We start from the raw sequence: 16048 nt of genomic DNA, 5'->3' as shown, positions 1-16048 counted from the left end.
TCCTCCTCTTCCTTCAACTCCTCCTCTTCCTTCTCCCTCCCCTTCCTCCTTCTCCTCCTCCCTCCGCTTCTCTTCTTCCTCCTCCGCTCACCTCAGGTGCTGCTTTAGTGTCTGCTATTTTCCTGCGTGGCCGTAAAAGTCTCTTCCTGCGGTGGATGTGGTACATCTTCTCTGCTGCTCCCCAGGACTTGGGCTTGTCATCGGGGGGAATGGTGACGCCATACTCCCAACCTGGTATACAACACACACAGTGACAAACGGTATACAGAGTCAGAGGACATTCAGCTTTATACTGTAGTATCATATTGGTTATAATAGGTAAAGTCAAAATACAGTACAGAAGAGGTGTATCAATTAAATTGTATACAATAAAGTGCCATATTGTTCTACATATGATAATGCAATCCTTAAAACAATATTGATTGTTTGATTGAAACAAGTATACACCAGTACATTATAAAATCAATTCCAGTGTAGTATCATCTGGGTTATGAAGGAGGATAATTCCATTGCTTCTTTACCTTTCTCATCCACAGCCCTGTTGCTGTCGAAGCTCCAGTCATCCTCCCACTTCCAGCCAGCAGGACACTCTATCTCCCCTGGACTCTGGCTCTTCTGCCCATTCTACACAGAACAGTCACTTCCAACATTACACAGTGGCTGTATATCAACATGTGACAATGACACCACATTACAACATCAAAACAATACAGAGATACACTGTTTATAAAAGTAGGGAAGTAGCACTCTATTTTCCCCTCTGGGTATTCTGTGTGGGGAGGGATTGATTCACATTGGTTTCTAGTCTCCTATCAAGTATTTAACTAAGCCTCTCTATATATGGGATTCATTGACAAGCACGATTGTGGTAAAAGGTAGCTGTCTGTGTAAACTCCCCGACATCAAAACAATAGGCATCACAGTTTGAAAACATCAAGGCTACGCAGCTTAGCCTGAAATCCAGACCTGTTTTCATTCCTAGTACTCGGTGTCATATGCCAAACAGTCTGGACATTTGGAAATTTCAACGTTCAATATCCAGAATTTTAAGAACAACTATAAATACTGTTATTAAGAAACAACTATTATTTTATTTTTAGCTACAATCCTTGCCATGACAAGGAGAGACAAAAAGTGGAATGGTACCCAGGCTATATGCAGTTCTCTTGACAAGGGAAACATGACTTAAAACAAGACAGTGAGTGATATGTGCATAAAATGAATCCATGGAAGAGCACCTGTCGCTATTTAGTCTAGTAGATCAAATTGCATAAGAAACAGACTAAATGGCTTCAGTTTCGTTGGCCTCTTTTCGTAAGAAAAGGGGTCAGCTTAACTTCTCAGTGTTACATATTTATTCCCTCTTCCCTCTTGTAGATAGAGGGGTCTGAGTACAGGCGACAGGGTTGTCTCTAGCAATAGTGTGTGTATCTGTATGTGTTGCTCTGTCTCACCACATCTGTGAAGGGGTCGGCAGCAGCCTTCCACTCCCCGCCAATGAAACGTGTCTCGTTCTGGTAGACTTCGTCTGTGAACTCTGTGTGCCCCGCGTCTGCTTCCGTTAGCAGGCTGAATAACACAGACACACACGTTTGTTTGACTATCCATGTGTGGACCAAACAATTGATTCCCATTCAAAATCCTATTTTCCTTAACCCCTAACCCTAACCTTAATCCAAACCCTAACCCTAACTCCTAAACCTAACCCTAATTGTAACCCTAACCCTAAACCTAACCCATAAGCCTAAAATAGCCTTTTTCCTCGTGGGGACCGGCGAAATGTCCCCACTTGTCAAAATGTTCCTGGTTTTACTATCCCTGTGAGGACTTCTGGTCCCCACAAGGTTGGTAAAAACCAAACACAGACATACACATCACAAATAGCGGGCTTGATCCCACTAACCTATTTAGTACTGGCAGCTGGAGCTTAGACAAGGAATGCTCACCTCTAGTGGAAAGAAGATAGGATTGAACCACTGAAGAAATGTCTTGAAAAAGGTCAAATCAATGAGGTAACTGTGTCTGGGGAAAGGGCAAATCAACGAGGTAACCGTATCTGGGGAAAGGTCAAATCAACCAAATCAATGAGGTAACTGTTTGGGGAAGTGTTTCTATAGGAGTACTATGAGGAGGCTGGTGTTGTGCACTCCTGACTCAGAGGCAAACAATGAGGACTTAGGTGGAGTGGATGAGGTGGAAATGGGACTATTGTGTACTGAGTACTATACTCAGTACTATGACTCTCTGCACATCAACAGAGACGGAAAGAGGATGATTCCCTAACCACAACCACAGACAATGCCAGACCAAGCTAGATTTGTGTGGGTGGGCTAGTCCAACTGAAATGTAAACTACTGAAAACAAACAATGAAAACAGGAATTTTCTACTTAAATTCAATTATTTATAGCGCTAGAGATCTCCTGCTCACCATCTATCAGGGTCCACAAACTTCTGTGTGTCTGTGTGTCTGAGTGAGTTTGTGTGAGTGTGTGTGGATATGAGTATAAGTATGCGTGCATGAGTGAGTATGAGTGTGTGTGCGTGCACATCGTACATGTGTTTGTGTGTGTGTTTAAGAATGCCAACAGGTCACTCTCACCCTCTCTCGGGGTCGACGAACCACTCGCCTTCCCACTCCCACGCCCTGGGGGGCATGAAGCGCTCCTGTTTCAGCTTCACCTTCCCAGTCACGTCAGAGAACTTATGCCGGCACACCAACCCTGTGGTGCCCCACTTCCCAAACACCTGGGCCTGGTTCTCATACTGAGGGTGAAGAGGGAGAGCGAGAACGAGGGGGTGAAGGAAAAGAGATTCATCAACATAGTAAAGACCAGCCAAAAATACCAACTTTAGTACTGTAAAACAAAGCATTGCCACAAAACCCAAGTGAATAACAATAATAATACCATTTCTGCGAACACACTGAAGGTTCCCTCTGAGAAGCTGTTGAACTTCTTCTCGTGGGCAGAGAGGCCCAGCCACATGTTGACACGGAGCTGGACAGGTATCTTCACGCCTTTGTTTTTGTCCATGGGGTACTGTCCGAAACAAACAAACAACAAAACTAAATACTATACATCGGGGGTTGAGCGGTATACAGATTTTCATATCTAGCACTAATCGGCATTAGCTACCTTTAGCTAACCGGCTAATGTTTAGATTATATATTGAAATTATATATTGAAAATCCTACCTGGGTTATTTCGAAATACACTGGTATTTGGTATATACGGTGTATCGTCCAACCCTACTGTACATCACCTATGAAAACGCCAAGTAGCTAACTGCATGTTATCTCCGAATGTTTATACCATATCTGAGGTTTAAACCAATGCGTTTAAACAGATCCGCCCCCTGGACTCTTCCTCTCTTCGCACTCCGACAGACATTGTCATTGGACATTGACACAAAACTGATTGATTATGAGCCTCTTTCCTGCAGCCAAAACAGAGAAAAACTAGACATCAGTTTCTGATTATAATGACGTCTTTTCAACCAGTTTCGCTTCAATATCCACTAACAATGTCTGTGGCATCAGTTTTAAGTCTCTGTACACCTTAGTAATAACTGCATGAAGACTGTCTTAGTCCTGCTGCAGTATTCCTGTACTATTATCATACCACTATACCAGAGGTAGGCAATTAGATTCAGCAGCGGGCTGATTGTTTATCGGATCGGATGGTCGGGAGCTGGAACATAATTAGAATAATTTGTACACTGCAAATTGACCACAACTAATTCCTAAAAGAGATTGTATTTGAAAATAATAATTTCATACCTTGATTACATTGAGACATGATCTCATCACTTTTTTTAAATTTGTGTGAATACTTGGGTACAGAATACCTAAATTAATTATTTTTTTACTGCAAAAAAAAAAATAATAATAATTTATTTATTTATATATATATATATTTTCTTCATAAAAACCGTTGAGTGGGGGTGGGAGTCCCTTACGGGCTGGTTTTAGCTCGCGTGACACCTGTTGCTGACCCCTGTACTATATGTAACCGATGTGAAATGGATAGCTAGTTAGCGGTGGTGCGCGCTAATAGCGTTTCAATTGGTGACGTCACTCGCTCTGAGACCTGAAGTAGTTGTTCCCCTTGCTCTGCAAGGGCCGCGGCTTTTGTGGAGCGATGGGTAACGATGCTTCGTGGGTGTCAGTTGTCTATGTGTGCAGAGGGTCCCTGGTTCGAGCCCGGGTATGGGCGAGGGGACGGAAGTTAAACTGTTACAAATACTTAAGCAATAAGACCTGAGAGGGTGTGGTATATGGCCAATATACAACAGCTAAGGGCTGTTCTTACGCATGACGCAACACGGAGTGCCTGGAAACAGCCCTTAGCCATGGTATATTGGCCATATACCACACACCCCCGGGCCTTATTGCTTAATTATACTACTACTACTACTTAAACAAGTACTACTACTATTAGCACTAATATTACTAATACTAGTGATAATAGTAGTAGCATGATCAGTAGTCTCTGTTCTCCATCATATTACCTGCATTAAGATAGTATGGGTCCTGCCGTAGAATTTGCCTACCATTATCATACTGCTACACTTACTACTACTACTACTACTAGTACTACTACTACCACTACTATTATCACTAGTATCAGTCTGTTCTCCATCCTAGTACCTGCATGAAGATGGTCTGTGTCCTGCCACAGTATTTCCCACAGGCCTGCTCACTGTAGGTGGAGTAGAGGATCTGATTGGCTGGGAGACGGGCGTACGCCACCCTCCTCTCTCCACGCAGCATCCAGATCACCACGTCAGGCATACTGTTCTGGGGCTGAGGGAAGAGCGAAACACAGGTATGAAAGAGAGGTTATTAAGAGATGGGCAGAGAGAGAGTTTTCCATTTATAGTAGTAGAGAGAGAGAGAGAGACAATTCAATTCACAGGCTGGTACGTGTGCTCAGGGTTCAAATTGAGTGGGCTTGGCACTCCCATAACAAGTCATGGCACCCTCAAAATAAGGGCACGCCCTTACTTTAAGGACATTCCAATAATCAATGTGCCATTGAACCCTGAATGTTGTGAGAATGTCAATGTCTTGTTGCTCCTGACCTCCTCTGCAAGCTGTTTCAGTCTCTCCAGCCATTCCTCGATGTCTGTCAGAGTGGCTATAACGTCGGTGGCCTCCTCCTTCAAGCGTTTGGCCATCTCCCTGATGCTGGCCACCGCCGAATCACGCAGCTTCTTAATCTGGACGTCCAGAGCCGTCAGGTTGGGCCTGCCCTCAAGCTCTGGTACCTGAAAGCTATCAGAAGCTAGCATGAGGCTACAGAAACTATACTGAAGCTATCAGAAGCTTTAAAGCTAGAAGAACCTATATGACGCTATAAGAACCTAGCATTAAGCAATCAAAACCTAGCATAAAGCTATCAGAAGCTAGTGTTCAACTATCAAAACGTATCACGAAGCTATCAGAACCTAGCATGAAACTATTACAACCTCACATTAACTAAAGAATGTGAAGCTAAGGGTGAAGCTATCACAACCAAGCACAAAGCAACCAGAACCTAGCATGAAATTATCACAACCAAGCATTAAGTTATCAGAACATATCATGAAGCGATCTGAATCTAGCATGAAGTTAGGATAAGTTAGAAGGAAGCTAACAGAACCTAGCAAGAAACTATCATAAGCTGAGATATGATCGATGAATGTCTTACTTGCTCAGATCCTCAATCATGTGGTTGATGATTTTGAGCCAGATCTCAGCCAAGCGCGCCTCTGAGGCTTTGGCAAGGATGGCTGTTCTCAAAGAAGTGAGGTTGGATTCCTGGAAGAAATGACAACAAAATAATCAAGTTGCAACAACTGAGAATTATCCCATGATTGGTTGATTGATTATTTGATTGGTCGATTTGTTGGAAGTGTTTCTCACCAGTCTGTCTGCGATGTAGAGGATGATGTTGACTGAATCCAATCGGTGGCTAATGTCTTCCCAGAAGGATGTGAGGATGACAACAGGTTTGGTGTCAGCCCAGGGCAGGTAATAGTAGTGGTTACCTACAGGAGAAACAGAACTAAGTCATATCCAGGTCAAGCTGCAGAGTGGTATATACCTGTACAACTTGACAATTTAGTCCTGCTGTATGGGGATGTCTCTACTGCACTGGGAACAGCAATGCACTTTTGATAGGAATGAGAAGTATTCGGAAAGTATGCAGAGCCCTTTACTTTTCCCACATTTTGTTAGGTTACAGCCTTATTCTAACATTGATTACATTGTTTTTTCCCCCCCTCATCAATCTGCACACAAGACCCCATAATGACAAAGCAAAAACAGGTTTCTGAATGTCCTTGAGTGGCCCAGCCAGAGCACGACTTGAACCCGATTGAACATCTCTGGAGAGCCCTGAAAATAGCTGTGCAGCAACACTCCCCATCCAACCTGACAGAGTTTGAGAGGATCTGCAGAGAAAATTGGGAGAAACTCCCCAAATACAGCTAAGCCAACCCTGTAGCGTCTTACCCAAGAAGACACGAGGCTAAAGTCGCTGACAAAGGTGCTTCAACAAAGTACTGAGTAAAGGGTCTGAATACTTATGTAAATGTGATATTTCCATTTTTTCTTTTTAATAAATTAGCAAACATTTTCTAAAAACCTGTTTTCGCTTTGTCATTATGGGGTACTGTTTCTAGATTTGCTTTATTTCATCCATTTTAGAATAAGGCTGTAACGTAACAAAATGTGGAAAAAGTCAAAGGGTTTCAATACCTTCCGAAGACACTGTATGTTTTCCTGTTTTCGTATGCATGACTGTGTATAGTTGGTCTGCCTTGTGCCTTTAGAATTGATAGATGAACAAACACATGCTCTCGGAGCATGGGTGCTAAAAAAAGCTTTATTTTTGTAAACATTCAGCTATCAGGTCTAATCAAGGTCTAATGTGTTGGCACTGGGCTGGAACAATAGCTAGCACACCAGGAGGGTACCTATATCAGGACAGAAGAACACTGGTGTGTAGTCTAGGTTTTCTCACCGTCAAACACAGCACAGCTGTATTGGGTTGTGGATGCCAGTGGCATGCAGGTGGAGTCCAGCTTGTTGCCGTAGTTACCGATGCTGACCTCGAACTGGATTGGCTCACCGGGCTCCTGGAGCATGCAGGAGCTGTGGAACACAGCACACAGCGAGAACTTCCTTCTCCGCTGGTACTTCTGAAAGCACAAACAAGAGGTCAGGGGTGCTTTATTCCATTGTACATTCATTAAAGGTGTGTTATTGCGGGACTAAAACAAAATTGGATTTGGAAACACTGGTCTACACACAAGAAATCTGGATGGAGGGTAAACTTTTCCCTTCTAGCTTTCTCTGTATCCATTTCTCATCAGTTCTTCTCTACGTTTTGCAAGTTTCGTACCAGGGTTGGGGTCAATTCGAATTCAAGGAAGTCAATTCCGGAAGTAATTTGAATTACTTTTTAGTAAATAGCTTCTACCTTACAGTTTTTTGAGAAGTCATGGAAAATATATGCCCTTTTTGAAATGATTGAACTGGAATTTCAAATTACTTCTTGATTTGACTGCCTTCAATTGGAATTGACACCATCCCTGTTTCAGACCTTTATTAATACATGAAGCAACAATATCCCAGCTATGACAGGGTCCCACCCTCTCTGTGTACCTGGGCCATCAGGATGTCATCACTGGAGATGTTGTCCAGCTTCCTGTCAGCTTTGCCATCCAGTTGAGTGGAGAGCTCGATGAGGACTCTGCCCCTGTAGGCCACCCCTTCACCCTGGTTGGTAGACAGACAGACAGACAGACAGACAGACAGACAGACAGACAGACAGACAGACAGACAGACAGACAGACAGACAGACAGACAGACAGACAGACAGACAGACAGACAGACAGACAGACAGACAGACAGACAGACAGACAGACAGACAGACAGACAGACAGACAGACAGACAGACAGACAGACAGACAGACAGACAGACAGACAGACAGACAGACAGACAGACAGACAGACAGACAGACAGACAGACAGACAGACAGACAGACAGACAGACAGACAGACAGACAGACAGACAGACAGACAGACAGACAGACAGACAGACAGACAGACAGACAGACAGACAGACAGACAGACAGACAGACAGACAGACAGACAGACAGACAGACAGACAGACAGACAGACAGACAGACAGACAGACAGACAGACAGACAGACAGACAGACAGACAGACAGACAGACAGACAGACAGACAGACAGACAGACAGACAGACAGACAGACAGACAGACAGACAGACAGACAGACAGACAGACAGACAGACAGACAGACAGACAGACAGACAGACAGACAGACAGACAGACAGACAGACAGACAGACAGACAGACAGACAGACAGACAGACAGACAGACAGACAGACAGACAGACAGACAGACAGACAGACAGACAGACAGACAGACAGAACAACACAGTGATACTGTAATTGTGTTGCTACACAAGATGTTCTTATCAACACAGGAAATGACTTGAGAAAAAAAATTGAGAAGAAAAATTCAGCTTAATGACAATTGTGTTAGACAACTGTACTGTGTGCTTTAAAGCTATTATCCAAGTTGAACTAGAACCGGACAATCTGGATTTGAGGAAGGGGAGTATGAAACGTGGCAATCCCACGTGTTATACATTGAAGAGGGGGGGATACCTGTCTGTTTTTATGTTTTATAGAATAGATACGTTTGCCAAGAAACTCAGCAGAAAAGAGAATACTGATCTAAACCAGATGTTCCTTGCCTATATAAGCTAAAAATGTATTTTTGTCTAAGAGAGAGCAATGCTGGCTACGTCCAGAAAATGTCTCCCCTGCACAGGTCACTGTTGAATAAACCCTGGGTGAATGCTTAAAAGTCTTCTTGACTACAAGAGCTAATTTTCTACAACAATTTAAATTCTGAATCTTAATAATTACATGTTCCTGCGAGAGAGATGTGCATGTGAGATATGCAAATATTTACACTAAGAAATAACAAAACATCCTGCCAGAGCTGAAGCACCCCAGGGATGGTCTTACCTTGCCAAAGTTGAGTTCCTCGTACGGGTCTGGGAGGCCAGTGAACTCCCTGGGACTGCCGTACAGGTTTAGGTAGCAAGGCCCAAACGCTGGGAGGAAACCCACCTCTGCTTCCCCACTGCTCACTGAAATAAAAAGGCAGGTTCTCTTTGTGAAATATAATATGTAATATTTACTCCAGTACAGTGTAAATGGCCTGGCGGCGAGACTCAAACGACGAGACTCAACAAAACAAATCAAATGTTATTGGCCGTGTGTACATATTTTGCAGAGGTTGAGTCTGGAATATAAATATACTGTATATACTATATACTGTATGTGTGTATATAATGGTGTGTATAGACGGTATGGACAGTATATGAATAGACAACGTGTGTACAGCAGTAGTTATACAGGATGAGCCTTGACTAGAATACAGTATATACATATGAAGTGGGTAAGACAGTGTTCAAGTGACCTGTGTTCAATGACTATGTACATACAGTAGGCCAGCAGTCTCTAAGGTGCAGGCTAGAGTACAGGGTGGTAGCCAGGCTAGAAACAGTGACTAAGTACAGGGCAGGCTACTGGGCAGAGGCCGGCTAGGTGTGACTATTTAACAATCTGATGGTCTGGAGAGGGTAGCAGTTTTTCTATTATTTCCCCACGTTTTTCTGTGTGTTTTTTTTTACATGGTAATACAACGTGGTCTGGTGCCTATGCTACATCTGTAGTCAAACTTTAGTATTTGCAAATGCTGCCCGTTTGACAAAAGCAATAAAAATTAAATGTTTGATTGTCACACACCAGAGAGGTGCAGTGAAATGTGTTGTTTTATAGGGTCAGCCATAGTAGTAAGGCACCCCTGGAGCAAATTAGGATTACGTGCCTTGCTCAATGGCACATGGTCGGCTCGGGTATTCAACAAGGGACCTTTCAGTTACCGGCCCAAGACTCTAACCGCTAGGCTACCTGCCACCCTATAGGGAGTCCTCATACAAAAAGATGATGGTTCTTTACCTTCAGATGACAGATTGGTACAATTTTCTGCAGGTGTATCTGTTTGAAGGGACAGATGCAATGTGGATGAGACAGGGAACACACACACACACACACACTCACACACACACACACACACACAAAGAGTGTGAGAGTGAGAAAGAGCGATACCATACCTTCAATCTCACCACCAGATGAGGCTATTTTGGTCAGATTTAGAAATGTAGTTCCTATCACATCATTCCTGGTCAGACGATCCCTGTGTGAAAAGTGCAATACATTGTTAATAAATGCTCCTACGATATCCATGTCTTTAAACTCAAAGTAGCATCATTTAAAAGTGACGGTATACATGAATGTGGATAGTGTAATAAACAGTACAGCGTTATAACACTCGTTTGAAAAAGTCTTACCAGTCAAATACAGTCAACTTGATGCTTTCACACATGGATGGGAACTAAAGAGGGAAATGAGAGCATGTTGTGTTTGTCTGGCTTCCATTCATTTCATCCAATTGTGTTGTGGTGTACTACAAGTAATACGAGAGAGCTAGGTCACACCTTGACCTGAAGGTTGATCAGCTGGTTCCACTCAGGATTGGCATTTTTCTCGATGATTTTGGTGCACAGCTGAAACCAAAACAATGTCATCATTAAGCAACATCAAACCAAAGATCTGAAAATATTTACCTAATGACTTGCATTCTAGGAGTTCTGAGTCTTAGCTTTACCTTCTTGCCAGCGAAGCTGACCTCCAGATATGGATCAACTAAGTTTTTCTTATCGCCTTCCCCTCCAAATACTTGTTTCACAGTCTGTACAAATGCATCATCCACTGTAAGGTGGAATGAATGGACATTAACATACACCAACATGAAAAATAACAGACGTTAAATCAACGTTTTGAAAGAATAGGCCCACAGATAACTATGTTGGATTACTTGAAATGAATTTCCAGATTCAAAAATAACCCTTAACCTCACTTGGTGTTTGCAGATACGTGCAATCAATATGGTGTTGGCTGTTCATACTAACTTCTGCCATATTGCTTACACGTTTCCTTTACCTAGAAAAATGCATACCCAATGGGGTAGGGGGTAGGGGGTAAGGGGAAAGTGGTAGGTGGAAGAAACAAGAGGTTTTGGGATAAAGAAAGGGGCAAGAGGTTGTTTTTGGACTGGACTAAATGATACTTTGCTGCTGATGGACGAAGAAGGGTGGAAGATGGAGAAAGAAGGAATATACACGTACTCTGAGGCATGTCCTCTGCACGGTACACCTTCAGGTTGAGAGTGACCAATCTGAGTGTTACCCCAGCCGGCACCAACAGATTACTCTCTATGTCATCTTGCTCCTCGTTCCGCTCTCTCTTCTCAGTCTGAACACACAGGAGAGGAGAGGGGAGGAGAGGGGAGGAGAGGAGAGGAGAGGAGAGGAGAGGAGAGGAGAGGAGAGGAGAGGAGAGGAGAGGAGAGGAGAGGAGAGGAGAGGAGAGGAGAGGAGAGGAGAGGAGAGGAGAGGAGAGGAGAGGAGAGGAGAGGAGAGGAGAGGAGAGGAGAGGAGAGGAGAGGAGAGGAGAGGAGAGCCTTGATGAAATATGGTGTGTTCTATGTAGTTGTATAACATATTGATATTGTATGCACATTCTACTAAACTCAACCCTTTTTCAGGACCCTGTCTTTCAAAGATAATTCATAAAAATCCAAATAACTTCACAGATATTCATTGTAAAGGGTTTAAACACTGTTCCCCATGATTGTTCAATGAACCATAAACAATTAACAACATGCACCTGTGGAACAGTCGTTAAGACACTAACAGTTTACAGACGGTAGGCAATTAAAATCACAGTTATGAAAACTTAGGACACTAAAGAGGCCTTTCTACTGACTCTAAAAAACACAAAAAGAAAGATGCCCAGGGTCCCTGCTCATCTGCGTGAATGTGCCTTAGGCATGCTGCAAGGAGGCATGAGGACTGCAGATGTGGCCAGGGCAATAAATGACAATGTCCGTACTGTGAGACACCTAAGACCGCGCTACAGGGAGACAGGACGGACAACTGATCGTCCTCACAGTGGCAGACCACGTGTAACAACACCTGCACAGGATCGGTACATCCGAACATCACACCTGCGGGACAGGTATAGGATGGCAACAACAACTTCCCGAGTTACACCAGGAAATCACAATCCCTCCATCAGTGCTCAGACTGTCCGCAATAGGCTGAGAGAGGCTGGACTGAGGGCTTGTAGGCCTGTTGTAAGGCAGGTCCTCATCAGACATCCCCGGCAACAACGTCACCAATGGGCACAAACCCACCGTCTCTAGACCAGACAGGACTGGCAAAAAGTGCTCTTCACTGACGAGGGATGATGGTCGGATTCGCGTTTATCGTCGAAGGACTGAGCGTTACATCGAGGCCTGTACTCTGGAGCGGGATCGATTTGAAGGTGGAGGGTCCGTCATGGTCTGGGGAAGTGTGTCACAGCATCATCGGACTGAGCTTGTTGTCATTGCAGGCAATCTCAATGCTGTGCGTTACAGGGAAGACATCCTCCTCCCTCACGTGGTACCCTTCCCACAGGCTCATCCTGACATGACCCCCCAGCATGACAATGCCACCAGCCATACTGTTCGTTCTGTGCGTGATTTCCCATTGAGCATGTCTGGGACCTGTTTGGATCGGAGGGTGAGGGCTAGGGCCATTCCCCCCAGAAATGTCCGGAACTTGCAGGTGTCTTAATGGAAGAGTGGGGTAACATCTCACAGCAAGAACTGGCAAATCTGGTGCAGTCCATGAGGAGGAGATGCACTGCAGTACTTAATGCAGCTGGTGGCCACACCAGATACCGACTGTTACTTTTGATTTTGACCTCCCCTTTGTTCAGGGACACATTATTCAATTTCTGTTAGTCACATATCTGTGGAACTTGTTCAGTTTATGTCTCAGTTGTTGAATCTTGTTATGTCCATACAAATATGTACATGTTAAGTTTGCTGAAAATAAACACAGTTGACAGTGAGAGGGCATTTCTTTTTTTGCTGAGTTTAAAAACGATATAATCAATGTTACATCAAGTAAAATGGAGAGAATGTAGAGAAAGACAGGTGAGGTGTGAGGTGACATAGCATAGTGACACAGCAGTCGTACCGGTGGCTCGTCTCCTGTCCCCACGATGACCAGGCTGACCTTCAGGTAACCTTTGGCCCCCGAGCTAGAGTCACCAGGGTCACTCAGGAGAAGCCACTTCCTCATTATGGCGTGGGCTGTTGACCATAAGAATATACACATTCCAGACACAGACACACACAAAGGATGTCTTTGAAGATAATTGAAGATCAATATAATACTTTGTTTCCCGTGTCACTCTTCTGTAAAGAGGAACTTACCAGGTTCGTCATATATGTACCCAACATCCAACTGTTAACATGAAAATAAAGTCTGGTTACAGATACACCACACAACTGATTTTAACCAGATTTCAACCATTTTACTTTTATTTCAATAAAAATGCATGTTTGTTGACAACTCAATTAAATATCAAACAAATATGGATATTGAGGTTATTGCCTGGAAGGATGATTACAGTAATATATTCAATACTGTATAAATACATTGTGCTAGTGTGCATTGTAGCCATACCATATTTGAACAAAGGATTCCTGTGATTTATGTGTGTATAATTGTTTCTGTCATTGTTATGAAAGGCAAACATAATAGAGTGGATGTAATTGATATATTGCTCTGTTAATAACTAAATGAAATGCACTTTTTTTGTAAATTAGGACGTAAGGATATTTAAATGTCTATGTCACCTTGAACTCCCCCATTAGACTGTCTGCTCTGAGGGAGTAGGAATCATAGACCTGCAGAGAGAGAGAGAGAGAGAGAGAGAGAGAGAGAGAGAGAGAGAGAGAGAGAGAGAGAGAGAGAGAGAGAGAGAGAGAGAGAGAGAGAGAGAGAGAGAGAGAGGGGATTATTGATGTTGAAACAAACCCAGCCCTTAGTCCTAAACTGCTTCATAGTTTACCACAATCAAAGAGTTTTAAAATGATTGATTTACACTGAGTGTTCAAAACATTAAGAACACCTGCTCTTTCCATGACATCAAATCAAAATCTAATCAAATGGATTTATAAAGTCCTATTTACATCAGCAGATGTCACAAAGTGCTTATACAGAAACCCAGCCTAAAACCCAGATTGTTCTTCAAGATGTTCAAACGTTCATAGATGATCAGCAGGGTCAATAATAATGACACTGGCTGTAGAGGGTGCAACAGGTCAGCACCTCAGGAGTAAATGTCAGCTGGCTTTTCATAGCCGAGCATTCAAAGGTGGGGGGGACACTGTGGACCTGTCCAACAATACCCCCAGACAGGGCCAACCAGGCAGGATATAACCCCCACAAAGCACAGCCCACACACCGCTAGAGGGATATCAACACACCACAAACTTACTACCCTGAGACAAGGCTAAGTATAGCCCACAAAAACCTTCTCCACCACATGAGCCCAAGGGGGCGCAAGACCAGCAAGAGGAAGATCACTTCAGTGACTCAACCCACTCAAGTCAAGTTTTGCAAAATAAGCCTGGCGCAACATGATGCACCCGTAAGGACTTAAAGATCGAGACCAAGTCTGCGTCTCTCACATGGATAGGCAAACCTTTCCATAGAAATTGAGGTCTATAGCAGAAAGCCCTGCCACCAGCTGTTTGTTAAGAAATTCTAGGGACAACAAGGAGGTCCGCGTCTTGTGACCGTAGCGTACGTGTAGGTACAGTGCCTTGCGAAAGTATTCGGCCCCCTTGAACTTTGCGACCTTTTGCCACATTTCAGGCTTCAAACATAAAGATATAAAACTGTATTTTTTTGTGAAGAATCAACAACAAGTGGGACACAATCATGAAGTGGAACGACATTTATTGGATATTTCAAACTTTTTTAACAAATCAAAAATCAAAGCCCCCTTAAGTTAATACTTTGTAGCGCCACCTTTTGCTGCGATTACAGCTGTAAGTCGCTTGGGGTATGTCTCTATCAGTTTAGCACATCGAGAGACTGAATTTTTTTCCCATTCCTCCTTGCAAAACAGCTCGAGCTCAGTGAGGGTGGATGGAGAGCATTTGTGAACAGCAGTTTTCAGTTCTTTCCACAGATTCTCGATTGGATTCAGGTCTGGACTTTGTCTTGGCCATTCTAACACCTGAATATGTTAATTTTTGAACCATTCCATTGTAGATTTTGCTTTATGTTTTGGATCATTGTCTTGTTGGAAGACAAATCTCCGTCCCAGTCTCAGGTCTTTTGCAGACTCCATCAGGTTTTCTTCCAGAATGGTCCTGTATTTGGCTCCATCCATCTTCCCATCAATTTTAACCATCTTCCCTGTCCCTGCTGAAGAAAAGCAGGCCCAAACCATGATGCTGCCACCACCATGTTTGACAGTGGGAATGGTGTGTTCAGGGTGATGGGCTGTGTTGCTTTTACGCCAAACATAACGTTTTGCATTGTTGCCAAAAAGTTCAATTTTGGTTTCATCTGACCAGAGCACCTTCTTCCACATGTTTGGTGTGTCTCCCAGGTGGCTTGTGGCAAACTTTAAACTACACTTTTTATGGATATCTTTAAGAAATGGCTTTCTTCTTGCCACTCTTCCATAAAGGCTAGATTTGTGCAATATACGACTGATTGTTGTCCTATGGACAGAGTCTCCCACCTCAGCTGTAGATCTCTGCAGTTCATCCAGAGTGATCATGGGCCTCTTGGCTGCATCTCTGATCAGTCTTCTCCTTGTATGAGCTGAAAGTTTAGAGGGACGGCCAGGTCTTGGTAGATTTGCAGTGGTCTGATACTCCTTCCATTTCAATATTATCGCTTGCACAGTGCTCCTTGGGATGTTTAAAGCTTGGGAAATCTTTTTGTATCCAAATCCGGCTTTAAACTTCTTCACAACAGTATCTCGGACCTGCCTGGTGTGTTCCTTGTTCTTCATGATGCTCTCTGCGCTTTTAACG

General features: G+C 43.5%; 1 protein-coding gene across 3 annotated transcripts in view; it reads right to left on the bottom strand.

Annotated features, from left to right (window-relative positions):
- Positions 1–16048, bottom strand: part of LOC109891940 (myoferlin-like) — a 57529-nt gene that overhangs the window by 22374 nt on the left and 19107 nt on the right. For 2 of the 3 annotated variants that reach the window (XM_031827395.1, XM_031827397.1), the window contains 21 exons: positions 13847–13897; positions 13421–13451; positions 13182–13297; positions 11280–11406; positions 10760–10863; positions 10590–10658; positions 10443–10486; positions 10206–10288; positions 10051–10089; positions 9052–9176; positions 7653–7766; positions 7009–7186; positions 5907–6031; positions 5692–5801; positions 5084–5276; positions 4650–4805; positions 2908–3039; positions 2601–2764; positions 1455–1569; positions 522–624; positions 92–231 (listed from right to left, as the gene is read on the bottom strand). In XM_031827395.1, coding sequence (XP_031683255.1) covers positions 92–231; positions 522–624; positions 1455–1569; positions 2601–2764; positions 2908–3039; positions 4650–4805; positions 5084–5276; positions 5692–5801; positions 5907–6031; positions 7009–7186; positions 7653–7766; positions 9052–9176; positions 10051–10089; positions 10206–10288; positions 10443–10486; positions 10590–10658; positions 10760–10863; positions 11280–11406; positions 13182–13297; positions 13421–13451; positions 13847–13897 — 2319 coding nt within the window. The remainder of the gene's footprint in view (positions 1–91; positions 232–521; positions 625–1454; positions 1570–2600; positions 2765–2907; positions 3040–4649; positions 4806–5083; positions 5277–5691; positions 5802–5906; positions 6032–7008; positions 7187–7652; positions 7767–9051; positions 9177–10050; positions 10090–10205; positions 10289–10442; positions 10487–10589; positions 10659–10759; positions 10864–11279; positions 11407–13181; positions 13298–13420; positions 13452–13846; positions 13898–16048) is intronic. The other variant, XM_031827396.1, reaches the window with a different exon arrangement.

This window comes from Oncorhynchus kisutch, linkage group LG6 (assembly GCF_002021735.2).
Source record: "Oncorhynchus kisutch isolate 150728-3 linkage group LG6, Okis_V2, whole genome shotgun sequence".
Lineage (NCBI taxonomy): Eukaryota > Metazoa > Chordata > Actinopteri > Salmoniformes > Salmonidae > Oncorhynchus > Oncorhynchus kisutch.
This window is presented reverse-complemented; position numbering and strand designations above follow the sequence as displayed.